The following is a 13593-nucleotide window of genomic DNA, read 5'->3' as shown; positions in this document are numbered from 1 at the left end:
TTTCTTGGTAGAACATTTAGCGTGCTACCTTGACTCTAGTGACTCCACCTCATAACTTTGTAGCTAAAACAGTTCTTCATTGATCCATTTTGTTTGGTCGAGAAAAGTTATGAATAAGTTTCTTTTCCAAATAGGTTGACTGCAAAGCATTTTTTTTTTAAAGGCTTTTTCCAAATAAACTTTTCCCTTACTGAGTAAAATCTGTCTTGGTAAATTCAGCTTATTAATACTTTGTATTATAATAATGTATCTTCAGGTCATGCTTATTCCCAAGCTAAATGGTCTGGATATTGGTGCTTTCTGAGCTTTTTATATCTGCTTTTCATTTTGCTTGTTTCTGTTAGGAGACTGTGAAATCATATGAGCTGTTGGTTTACACATTAAATTGTAAGGCACTCCCTGACCCTAGGGATAGTTGAGCTTGCCTGATGAGGGGCCACCAGAAGAGGAAGCAGTTGCCATACATTAATAATTATTCTAAAACATTCCAGTTTTAGAATTTTTAAAGAAGTTTATCATAAAAGTGAATATCCTGAACTCTAGAATTGATAAAAGGGGTGTTCAGCACGTCCTCTGATGAAATGTCATTGTAAACTGCCTGCAGAGTGAGGGGAGTAGAGAGCATTTCTCACACTGTGACTTGGGGTTGGGGGTCTGGGGAGGTCTGCAGCTGCAGCACCTCCCAGTCTCCAAAGGCTGATCCCAGCTTACTTCCTTCAGAATCTAGTTTCCAGTAGGGAGCTTTTTCTGCAGATGACTGTATCTGATTCTGAAGTAGAAATGGATAAGATAGGATCTATCAAGGTTCTCCTCTGCCTTCAGTCCATTCTTCATATTTCTGTATTTTTTTCAGATCAGGTGATCCAGGCCCTGTCTCCCTTGTTGTCATCTGCAGCTAAAACTGCCCTGCCCAGCCAGTGGGGACTTTTGTACTCTCTGGTCTCCCAGCCTTGCCCATGCGGAGTCCCGCTGTACTGGTTCACTCAGTAAGTCCTGCTGATTGCCTCCAGATCTCAGCTCAGATGTCACTTCCTTGGGGTTGCCAGCTTACACTTAAGGACCAATTCAGATTCCCCTCTTACATACTCTTGTGGTACCGTATTCCTGTGCTGTTTACCTATTTTATTTATATTGTCATTATTTGATGCCTTAGCCTGGTGGCTCAGACGGGAAAACCTGCCTGCAATGCCGGAGAACCCGGGTTCGATCCCCGGGTCGGGAAGATCCCCTGGAGAAGGAAATGGCACCCCACTTCGACAGTACTCTTGCCTGGAAAATCCCGTGGACAGAGGAGCCTGGTAGGCTACCGTTCATGGGGTCGCAGAGTTGGACATGAGCGACTTTAGCTTTTCAAATGTCAGCTCCACAAGGCAGAGACTCTGATCTAGTGTTCCACAGTTTCAAGTGCCTGGCACAGTGCTTTATACCTGGTAGATGTCTGATAAATACTTCTTTTAAGAATCAGGAGAGTGAAGGGACGTATGAATATTCAGCATCACAACATCCTGGAATATCCTGTCTGACTTTCATTCCTTGATGGGTCATAGAAGTTGTCAGAAACATTTTAACACTACTCAGGCTGCCATAATTAAATAACATAGACTAAATGGCTTAAGGGGTTTCCCTGGTGGCTCAGTGGTAAAGAATCCTCTTGCCAATGCAGTTGTGCATTTGATCCCTGGGTTGGGAAGATCCCCTGGAGAATGAGATAGCAAGCCACTCCAGTATTCTTGCCTGGAGAATCCCATGGACAGAGGAGCCTGGCGGGCTGCAAGTTCATGTGGTCTCAAAAGAGGTGGACACGACTGGGCAACTAAACAACAACAAATAGCTTAATCAACAGACATCAGTTCCAGATGCTGGAAAGTTCAAAATCAAGGTGCTGGCAGATTTGGTTCCCCATGAGAGGCCTCTTAGTGTACAGACTTCTGTGTCATCACATGGAAGAGAGAGACCCTCGTGACCTCATCTAAATGTAATCCTCTCCACAGACTGCCCTCCAAATACCATCACAGTGGGGGTCAAGACTGCCATATACAAGGTTGGGGGACACGAACCTTCAGGCTATAACATACATGTGCTAAATGATGATTCTTTTTTCCTCTCCTTTACCTTTAATGCTTAGTTATCCTTTTAATTTTTTTTAATATATGAGTATAGTCGATTTCCAGTATTGTGTTTCAGGTGTATAGGAAAATGATTCAGTTATACATTCTGCTATCCTTTACTCTATCCAGCCAATGAGACAAGTCTGCTTGAGTCAGGATTCTAGTGTACAGGCACTTCATTTTTCTGTTCTTGCAGCTGTTTGTGAATTGTGGAACTCAGCTGAGTCAAGCTGACTGAGAAGGGCAAGAAGAAAGTATTCCTTAAAATTAGTTTGTCATTGATGGCTGCTTTGTTACTATAGAAGTGCCATGACTTGTTTAAAGCAGACCACCTCAGTAGTTGGTTTTCCTTTTACCATCAACATTCAGTTCAAGTTCTCTTCAGTCATTAGTCAGCAGTGACTTGCTCCTGACACAGTACACCAAAAAAGGGGAATGCATTTAGTTACACTGAGATGCTAGCTAACTTTTTGTTTCAAATGATAGGAAAAAGAAACTAATTTCTTACAAGGGTCATCATATCTGTAGCAATAGGTGGCTCCTGGTGTATAGCTTTCTCCTTTCCCTTTGGATAAAAGAAGCTTCCAAACTGCTTATCCCTGTCATACTTTGCTGGAACAAGAGTGATTAATCAAATTTCAATACCATCACATTTTCTTAGGCTCCCCTCATATTTCCCCACTAGAAAACAGCCATAGGGGAAAGTTGGTATATAAGGGATCCAAGTACCTTTCATTTGTAATTTGTGTGTAAAATTTGAAGGTAATGAGTGAAAATGAGTTAGGAAGTGAGGACCTAAACTTGGAGATATAATGGGTGTGATAAACCTTGAGAAAGCTAAGGAAAAATCCAGGAAGATTTAAAGCTTTGCTGTTGCTGTTTGGAGCCCTTCAAAACTTCTGCCACTTGTGGTCCAGGAACAGAAAAGCACGGTGTTTTTACATTTGGAAGCAATGCTGAATACAGCATCTGAGTTTATATCAATTCAAACTAGAGAAAACAGTAACCCCAATATCAGTTTGTAACTTTTATAGTTTCTTTGGCAGAATGCCTGACATCTCAGTACTGTAAAACTGCCCTTTTAAGGACAAATCATTTTGAGTTACAAGATTCTAGAATTGCGGATAATACAGAGACAAGTTCTTGCCTTGAGACAAGTTCCTAGGTAAGTTCAGTTGCTCAGTCGTGTCCGACTCTTTGCGACCCCATGAATCGCAGCACGCCAGGCCTCCCTGTCCATCACCAACTCCCGGAGTTCCCTCAGACTCACGTCCATCGAGTCAGTGATGCCATCCAGCCATCTCATCCTCTGTCGTCCCCTTCTCCTCCTGCCCCCAATCCCTCCCAGCATCAGGGTCTTTTCCAATGAGTCAACAACATTAAATTTCCCTTGATTCCCTACTGGTTCCCAGACTGTATTAGGTCTCCTTCTGTGGCACATGATGACTGTCTCAACTCCAGGACTCTGACCAGGATGTATCCCCTCAAAACAGTGTGAACTCCTTGAGGGTAGAGATTATCTGTCTGATCTCTGTATCCACAGAGTAGAGGCTCTAATACCTGCTCAGTGAATGCATTAGAATCTGATCCCAGATGTTGTCTGTATCACTATTCTCCCTGTTTCAGAGACACTGTGAATTTCTTAGGAATTTGTCTCCTAAAAATTATCATGGGGAATACATAATGTCTGAGTCCATTTACGTGAAGTTCTAGAACAGGGAAGTCTGGTAGGGAAAAAAAGTGGTGGTCTCTGGGAAGGGACATGCAGGAACTTTCTGGGGTGATGGTAAATAATATTTTGAATAGGGGTGTGGGTTATATAGGTGTATGCATTTGCCTAAACTTAGCAAAAGTACCATTAATATTTGTGCACTTCACTGTATGGAAGTTTTACAACAAAAGAAAAATACTGAACTTTAGTTATGTATTGCTGAGGAGGTTTAGAAGGATGGGTGTAGATAACTGCAATTCATTCATGAAAATAAACATCAAAAATGAAGATGGATTGATAGGTGGATAGACTATTGGATAACTGATATAACAAGCTTAGTAAAGTGTTGACAGTTGAGTCTTGGTAAACATATATTCCCTGTAAAATTGTTCCAACCTTCCTGTATGTTTTGAACATCTCATAATGTTAAGAAAAATCATTAGGGTGTTATCACAGTATTTGATGTCAGCACATACTGAGAGACTCGATTCAGTTTTTTTAGTATACTACTAATTCTTAGATTGCTGTGAAGTCTGGACACCACATAGAAATACCTGCTGGAGGGGAACACAAGCCTATGGCATATTACTAACTTAACCTTCCCACTAGTCCTACTAATGATGTAGTGGCCACCAGCTCCCTCTCCTCAAGCCCAGAACACATGCCAGATTGGGACAGGGCTGGTAATAAGCTGATGTTTTCCTTAAGACTACCCCAAAAGTGAGTGGTTTACTCACACCTGAAGTGACTGAGGTAGGTGGGCATCATGGTTTTCCTGCCAGTACTCTGCAACTTTTAATAAAGGCCATGAAGTTGTTCTTTTGTACAAATGTTTATTGTATACACACACAAAATCTCTAAGGTAATAGCTCAGAACAGATCAGACACTTTGTATTTAAGAAAGTAATCCTTGTAGAACAAAATTTGGATTCTTCATTTTACCCCAAAACTAATCTTTTATAGTGATGGGCTTTTGCAAGTTAATGTAAACAGAGCAGGTTCATGTACCCATAATTTAAATAGCTTTCAAAAGAAACAGCCATCCATCCCCCACCCGCCAAAAAGGGTTTAAAAGCTGTTCTGAGTGGTCTGTGCTCTGGTCAGAGCTTCTACCCCTGTTCTGGACTGTTATCCTGTCTGCAGCTGTTGTAAGCTGTTTGGAGCTCCCTGTGTTTCTGTAGTGACTCCTCTCATGTAGTTAGAAGACAGGACACATAGCACCAGGTCTGTTCGTGAGAAGATAAGATGATCTTAGCATAATTAACTGCTCAGTAACGTAAATACCATTTGAAAAAAGGGAAGTCTTAGCTCTAGCTCTTGCTGAAAGAGGACACTGTAGCTAACGGGAAGCATGGTTATCCCTCTCTCAACCTCCAAACTTAAGATATTCTCCAAACTGGCTTTCTTTATCTTCACAGAGATTCATGGAACTGTCATACATGAAAAAACTAAACCTAAACTAAACTATACATTTTCTATATCCCTGGTTCTCAAACTGTAGTCCTGGATCTACAGCATCAACAGGGAACTGGCTAGAAATACAATATAGGGGCTCCCACCCCAGACCTGTGAAGTCAACATCCTTGGGTGTCAGCCTAGCCATCTTTTAACAAGCCCTCCTTGTGATACTAATGCCTGCACCACTTTTCATGTTCTCTGCCGGAAGGGAAGGGCCTAGAAGGAAATTTCTTAACCATTAAGTTTTTGGAAATTTGTTATATCAGTAATAGGAAATGAATATAAATAGTTCTTTAGTATTAATGAATGCCAAATCTCTTCTATTTAAATTATATTTAAATCTGTATCAGTCATGTTTCAGGAATAATTGAAATAGTGATCATTAATGCTATGGTTAAATTATCTAAAGAATGATTAATTTCTCAAAATAATCTGAACTGAAGGAGATTCACTCTATTTTCCTTTTCAATGACTTACCAAAAGTTAGCATCCCGAGTAGGACTGTCATTTTTCTAGTAAATTTAAAACAGTATGGCAAACTGAACTGTCAATCACACTATTAAATAATAAAAGATGTCATTCTAGGGAGCAGTGTGAAAAATAAACATTCTAAATTTGTACGAGAACTAATGACTGTATACAGCTTGACAAAATATTATCAACTATGCTATTGGTATAATTTTCAGAGTAAATAATTTATGACACATTCATATTGAATAAACTTGTAAATGGGCAGAACTTTAGTGAACAGATGTGAATGATTCAGATCTTAATAAATGTGTTTTCAGTGTAAAATGCCAGTTCTGTGATTTACAGTAGCAGCCTTCACAAAGTGAAGCGTGCATACACCAGTGGAAAGACAAGGTGAACCATGAAAGTGCAGGAGGTAATGTAGAACTTTGATTTTTTGAAGCTGAAACTCCAGTACTTTGGCCTCCTCATGCAAAGAGTTGACTCATTGGAAAAGACCCTGATGCTGGGAGGGATTGGGGGCAGGAGGAGAAGGGGACGACAGAGGATGAGATGGCTGGATGGTATCACCGACTCGATGGACATGGGTTTGGATAGACTCCAAGAGTTGGTGATGGACAGGGAGGCCTGGCATGCTGCAATTCATGGGGTCCCAAAGAGTCAGACACGACTGAGCGACTGAACTGATCCTTCTAAAGTTTCCTTTATACATGTTTTATGATGTATGTAATAGATGAGTATAATGTATATAATTTGCAAATAACCAAAATTTAGAGTGTCTTCTCTTAACTTTTTCTGTTAGGAGTTACATGATCAAAAAAGTTTAGAATACCACTAACAAGAAGCACCACTGCCTCAGTCATAGCCTTATGGTTGATTCTGGTCTAAAAATGAACAACAAAATGTAAACAAAAGTTTTCACACTAATACTAAATCCACGTTTGCTATCAATCTTTTAAATAGGTTAAAAGACACACAAAAGGTGTGTCAGATGTTTCAAAGTAGCATTTTTTTAAAGCACATTATGAGGTAGACTTAACTATTCAATGCATATATTAATAAAACATTAAAAACCTTAAAATTGTATGTAGCTATGTATGTAGATGAGTTCACCTACAATTCTACCATCCATTTGAAAACTCAGAAAAGGTAAAAACCTATTAATAGGTTTATAGAAAGCTTTTCTAATTCTGAAATGAATAACATTTGATCTGTTAAGAAACTTTGTGGGAAGAAGGAAGTTTTATTTCAATTTTAGATATGAGAAGTTACTAAATTATTTTATAGCTAGTTTTCAGTGACTGTGAATATCTTTACTAGAAGGTAGATAAAAGGTACTCTAATGCTTATTGTTTTCACCAGGTCAAAATGATACTGTCCAAGCAGGACCAGCTACATAATTTGTGAGCCCAGTGCAAAATAAAAATGCAGGCCCCATGTTCAAAATATTAAGAATGTCAAGATTGCTTCAGCAGAGCAATAAACTAAGCTTGAGGCTTTTCTTAGTAAAGGGCCCTTGTGACTGCATAGGTCACGTACCCATGAAGCCAGCCCTGGGTCTAAGTCTGTGTCACCTGCAGTTATGGAATACCAAAACCTTAGTTATCTTTGTCCCTTGAGCTAGACTAGGCATCTGGTAGGGAGTCACATGTTTGTTGAATGAAAAACTGAATTTTGCAGTTTCCCAGAACAATGAGAAATGCTTGGTTTTTCTGACCTACTGTCAGGAAAAAACCTTACTCCAATGAATAGTCTGTTCATTATAATAAATGATGGACCTCTGTAGTACTGAATAATTTACACATCAAAATTCTGGCTTCATGGGAACGTGAGGACACATATGGTGAATTTGATTCATCCAACATTCAATTTGATTAATCCTGCTGGGCACTGGGAATAAAAAGTCCCTGCCCTCAAGGAGCTTACAGTTTGGTGTAAGAATCTAGTGAGAAAACTTTGTGGTGTTTGGCATATTATCTGGGACAATCTAAATTTCCTGAAAGTGTTAAATCTAAGATTTTCAGAAAGCATGGTTAAGAAATAGAAGATGCAGTGAAATTTAAAAGAAAATTCAAATATTCAACCTTTATGTAAAAACCGAAATCTAAATAAGGGAAAAAACTCAGGAAAGCTGAAAATTCTTTTGTAAGTATTTTGGACCAGATTTAAACTTTAAAAGTTATTTTATTATCTCTGGCATTTTCATTTATACTGACATTTATATACACATACATAGAGGAGAGTATGTGCATGGGAGATATATTCCTTGGAGCTTTTGATAAAATCCATTAATAAAATCCATTTTTCCATCATTAATTCATTTACAACTGAAAAAGCACACAGGTAAACTTAAGACTTTCTTGTTGATAATAATTTCGTATCATTTGAATGGGAGAAATTCTTCAGAATTGTGTTTAGGTTATAAATTTCAGTACAATCTCATTTTGCACTGAGATTAAACTGTTTGTACAATGTGATAACCATATATTTTAATAGTTATCGACAAAATTTAACGGCATCAAGGATACTCTTAAGTCTACCTGGATTTTTATTTTTTCACTCTGCACTCTTCTTTTTTCTTCAAAGCATGAAAGACTCCTGTGCAAATACAGAGCCTTTGTTTTCCCTTCCCTGTACTTTGGTACATCGCTTTCCTTAATATAGCAGCATCTTTAGCTTTTGTAGTATTTTACTAAGTGGCAACTGAAGAAAATCACTAGCTTGGGCTTTAACTGGGAACTTCAGAAGGTTGTTGTGAAACTGTCAGGAAGGTGGTGAGCAACCAAAAAAACTGTCTCATAGATTGTGCACCCAGAGCTCATCCAGCTCTTTAAACACTAAGCAGACTTGGTTATCTCACCTCCCAGCGCGTAACAGATGAACACAGCGTATTAGAAGGAAGTGGGGAGCCTGTTAGAAGCAGGTGTATTGATAAGTGTAGTAGGAAACCACTATATAAGCAAAACAAACTGCTTAGCAGACATAAAATTTTTTAAATTAAAAAAAACACACCAGCAATCTGAGGCAAATGATTATATATACCTTGGGGCTGAGGGAATCACTTTATAATAATATCAATTTGTTATAGCCCTTTACAATTTATGAAGTATTTTACATACATCAGAGCTCATTAGATATTTGTAATAACACATGAATATAACTTACTTTTCATCATGAAAAAGTGAATTATACTGAGCATGCTGTTTAAGAAGGCAGGTAAGGTATACTGACATGTCTGAAAGACTTGCATCAAAAATAATTACAAGTTTTAAATTTTGGCACTTAAAGAGATATGCATTATTTATCCCAAAATTAATATATATGCTTTTCTTCATAACCCACATCGTGTTACTGAGTGAATTTTCATAGCTCTCAATGACTGCTGGTCATTAAATGGGGATGATTGTCATCAGTAAGTTATCAGACTATTTATCTTGTTAAACACAAGCTTAACAGATACTTACGGATGCCAAGACCACATATTCTAGTATGGGAAACACTAGCCTCCTAAAAGATTCTCTGAGTGTTTTTCCTATATTGCACTTTCTAGAAAACAGCTTTAACAATGATGTGATGCGATCCTGGTTCTAGATATAGGAGTGGGGAACAGGTGATTGACCTTTTCCATGCTTTCCTAAAGTTTTTGGTATAGCCTCTCTTCAGGGATGCAACAAGGAGAAACAACAAAATACACATGCTCTTTGGGCTTCTGAGAAAAAAAGACCACAGACATTTTCAAAAGATTAAAATACAGGTCTCTTCTGCATCAGCCATTTCATTTTCACAATTGAAAGTAAAGAACTACTGTGGAGTTGATGTTCTTAAAGTCATTCAACATAGCTTTGCCATAAATATACTATGCAGAAAGCTTTTAAAAACAGAAGTATAATTTATACTATACTTACCAACAATTATACTACTTATCAATTATATTTACCAATTATGAATAAAAATAACTAAAAATTTTGAGTTAAAAACACCAGATTAGACTTTATACTGTAAGTGAAATGGGACCTCAAAATTTTAAGTGTAATCTCCCCCAATATTAATAGTATAGCATTTCTGATGCCCTTTAATTTCTTAATATTACCTGATGGCTTTTTGATCATGATCATGCCTCAGAGGGGGCTTCCCTGGTGGCTCAGAAGGTAAAGCATCTGCCTGCAATGCGGAAGATCCAGGTTTGATCCCTGGGTCAGGAAGATCCCCTGGAGAAGGAAGTGGCAACCCACTCTAGTACTCTTGCCTGGAAAATCCCATGGACGGAGGAACCTGGTAGGCTATAGTCCATGGGGTCGCAAAGAGTAGGACACGACTAAGTGACTTCACTTTCCTTCTATACCTCAGAGAAGACAAAAATTTTACTGAGTTTGCTGGCTATTAATTTTTCATTCTCATCTGTGTGACTCTGTACAAGGCTATTAATCCTCCATTTTTCTTTATAGTTATTTATCCTACTTGAGGGTTTTTAGTTAGGTATGGACTGTGTGTACACCCTGCAGTTTATGGCACTAATTCTAATGGAAATTGTCAATCTTGTAAATGTTCTTTTGCATAGTAAAGAAGATAAGCCAGCTCTGTTAATAAAAGACTTCCAGAGGGTGTTAAATAGATAAATTAATAGGCCAGTTCACCATCCTTTACAAACTAAAGGGTAAATGGTTGGGTAGGAAGCACAGGCTGGGAACTAAGACACTGGGTTTGAAATCCAATACCTGTCAGCTCTGTGCTCAGGGCAAATCATTTAACCTAAGTCTCCATTTCCTCCACAGTAAATTGGTGCTCACGTCACCTACCTTGCAGTTTTTGTGAAGGTTAGTAGTAAAGTATGTATATTATTTGACATATGATAGATATTCTATGGTGATTTAAGAATCATGTACTGAAATTTAGAGTTGGGCAACATTTGGGCCCAGCATGGAGTGCTCTCCAAAGGAGATGCAATATATAGAAATTTCTTATAACCACGGTACTTAGTAGCTTATTTTTACTATCAGCATTAGGTATTTTTGTCTCCAAAACTTTATTTTCTTTTAAATATGTATTTCTTAAAAAGTTTATGGCACACTTGTTTTTCACTGTGTATTTTTTATGATGACTAAAAAAATTTACAATTTTTATTTTAACAACCATGGTAAAAAAAAATCTAATTTTTAAAATTTGTCCTAGAGCCAACATTATCTAAGTGAGATGTAACCTCTATGTGTGTAAATGACTGTCTGGTAGATTCTACAAAAAATGTCCTTTTTATTCATGCATTTGGGTTGCTTAAATATTTCTATAAGATTTAAAACAGTTTCTCCTTATCGCTAGAATTCTCAGCATCAATACTGTCATGCCTTTCTTTTTCAATCTATTGGCCAGTTTAAGGGTATCCACAGTAATACAACTTAAAGACAAAAAAAACTGTTTATAAATCTTTAACAGCCAGCATAATACAGTAGAAATTGCCCTGAGCAAGGAATGGAGAGACCTGAATTCAAGTCCTGGCTCTGCCACTAATTTTGCAGGATGACCTTAGCTAAGTCACTTAACTTCTACATTCATCAAATAATGAGATTGTGTCCATTTTAAGACCTCTAAAATTGCTTTCATTTGCTTCTTTTTTTAATTATCAAAACACTTTCTGGGAGTTGTGGTAAGCACCGGATGGGTACAGAAATATTTACTGATGTTTAAGGTAGTAATGTTTCAAGCCATGATCTAGGAACCATCTGAATATAAATTATTTTGGGTTACTGTTAAAAATACAGATTCCTGTCCTCTCCCAGGCTGAATCAGAACCTCCTAAGGTGAGGGTCAGATTTCTCTATTTTTCACAAGCTCCTCAATGATTATTGGAGAAGAGAAAGGCTACCCACTCCAGTATTCTGGCCTGGAGAATTCCATGAAGTAGTCCACTGGGGTCACAAAGAGTTGGACACGACTGAGAAACTTTCACATCAATGATTATAATGCACCCTAAATGTTTGAGAGCCACTGGCCTAAGAGAGTGTGTTCTAAGAGGGAAAAAACTAGCATATGGCTCAAATTACTCTAACCTCTGGCAAAATCTCCTCTAAAGACAATCCAATTCAAAGCAGAGAAGACTAGAAGAAAGCTGCCTGCATCAGCAGAGTAGTCAGCCTTATGCCTGGCCCTTGCATGATGCTTTTTACTTGCTGTGTTCCATAACAAAACACAACAAAAGGTCTTGACAACCAAGTCACTGACTGCCACAGTCATGACAACAGCTTGAAAACAAACGGAAGTTCTCTCTTCATTAATAGTAAGAGTTGAACTCAAGGAAAATGGGAAAAACACAACTCTCTTTACTCTCAATTTTCCCTCCACCTGTCACTCTGTGTGATTCAAATAATCTGGTGGAGGAAACAAAATCTAAGCTACATTGTTCTCATCACTCTGTGACAGACAGACAGTATACTAATTTAATAAATAAATCCTCTTCATACAATAGAAATGACCCAAGCCCATTCCTTCCTCTCTTTTCTTTTCTAATGCTGTTGACAGGAACAAAATACCAACTAAGGACATATGCTGTAGACTTAAAAATTCATACAAATACAGTAAGTTACAAAGAGAGGTGATAATGTTTTTTCTAGAATTTCACAACAAAATTCCTCTCATGGTGAAAAATATAACTTTGACAGGAAACCTAAAAGACATTTTGCTGCAAGACTGTAACAGTTGTAAGGATAATGCCATCATCTGTGCTCATTATAGAGAAACTAACAGCAACTTTAAAAGGCCAAGAATACTGATAAGTGAAGATGAAATTTCTTTTTAGCAACCAGTATGCCAACATCAGACTTCCGGGTTTTATTCAATACTAGCATCACAAGTTTCTCCTAATCCAACCAAAACTCCTGCCAAATGTCCACAAAATTCACACCAAAATCAAAAACAGAAAAGAATTAAAAGAAAGCGACCTGACAAAGCTACGAGCAGAGCTGGAGTGTAGTGGCACAGGTCAGCAGGAGCGGAGGAACGCTGCAAAGATGTTGCTGCCTGGAGTCTAACTTGGCGATGCCTCGTGATGCTGGATGATCAAGTACTCAGGTCACAGGCATGTCTGTGGACCCCTAAGAACCAGGATCTTGACCCAAACTTTTAAGATCTTCTAAAAAGAAAATACTTCACCTAAATTGAAGTATATAGAAGTCGAACACCGGTAGAGTTGCTTATTTGACGTTAAATTGTGCCTAAAACTTTGGCTGATACAAAGAAACCCGTCCACTAAGGCACCCAGAGGCGATCTGACAATGTGTTGGAGAGAACTTTGTTGTCAGTACCACATCATTGTGAGAGTACAGAGAACGGATCACCCGCAGGGGACTGGCTTCTTTGGGCAAACAGTCAATAAGTTCACTGCACTGTTTGTCAAACCCCAACAAGCGAATCCCATATCCATGTGGGGACGAAATCATTCGCCCATCAGGGCTGAAGCAAAGTTCTTTGATATAACCCCTGCCTACATTGGCTTCTTCAATGTAATGAGTCAGGCGCAGAGAACAGCGAGGTGCGACTGGCCTCACGGGTGCTCCTTCTTGGAATTCATAGACACAAGTCCACTAGAGGGAGGGAAGAGAGAGAAATCAAAGTTACAGAGCCTCGTAAATGGAGTATAATCTTTAAAAATTGTGAATAACTGTAGTCAGCTGTAACTTATATAATGCAGTACAGCAACTATACTTCAGCTAAAATTAATTCAAAAACAGTTATAGAGCCCCAAACAGTGCTACAGATAATCTTTCTTTCCCCCAAAGACAGAATGCCACAGCTACATCCCTGCTGCAAGAAAACATCCAGATGAATGCTACCCCTCTCTCAATTAACAAAATCTGT

The 13593-nt window shown here is 38.4% G+C and overlaps 1 protein-coding gene across 1 annotated transcript in view; it reads right to left on the bottom strand.

Annotated features, from left to right (window-relative positions):
* Positions 1–12455: 12455 nt before the first annotated feature.
* DCAF10 (DDB1 and CUL4 associated factor 10) overlaps positions 12456–13593 on the bottom strand; it is a 51917-nt gene continuing 50779 nt past the window's right edge. Inside the window, exon 7 of the mRNA XM_052645130.1 lies at positions 12456–13319. Coding sequence (XP_052501090.1) covers positions 12951–13319 — 369 coding nt within the window. The 3' untranslated portion in view covers positions 12456–12950. The remainder of the gene's footprint in view (positions 13320–13593) is intronic.

Source organism: Budorcas taxicolor, chromosome 8 (assembly GCF_023091745.1).
Source record: "Budorcas taxicolor isolate Tak-1 chromosome 8, Takin1.1, whole genome shotgun sequence".
Classification (NCBI taxonomy): Eukaryota; Metazoa; Chordata; class Mammalia; order Artiodactyla; family Bovidae; genus Budorcas; species Budorcas taxicolor.
This window is presented reverse-complemented; position numbering and strand designations above follow the sequence as displayed.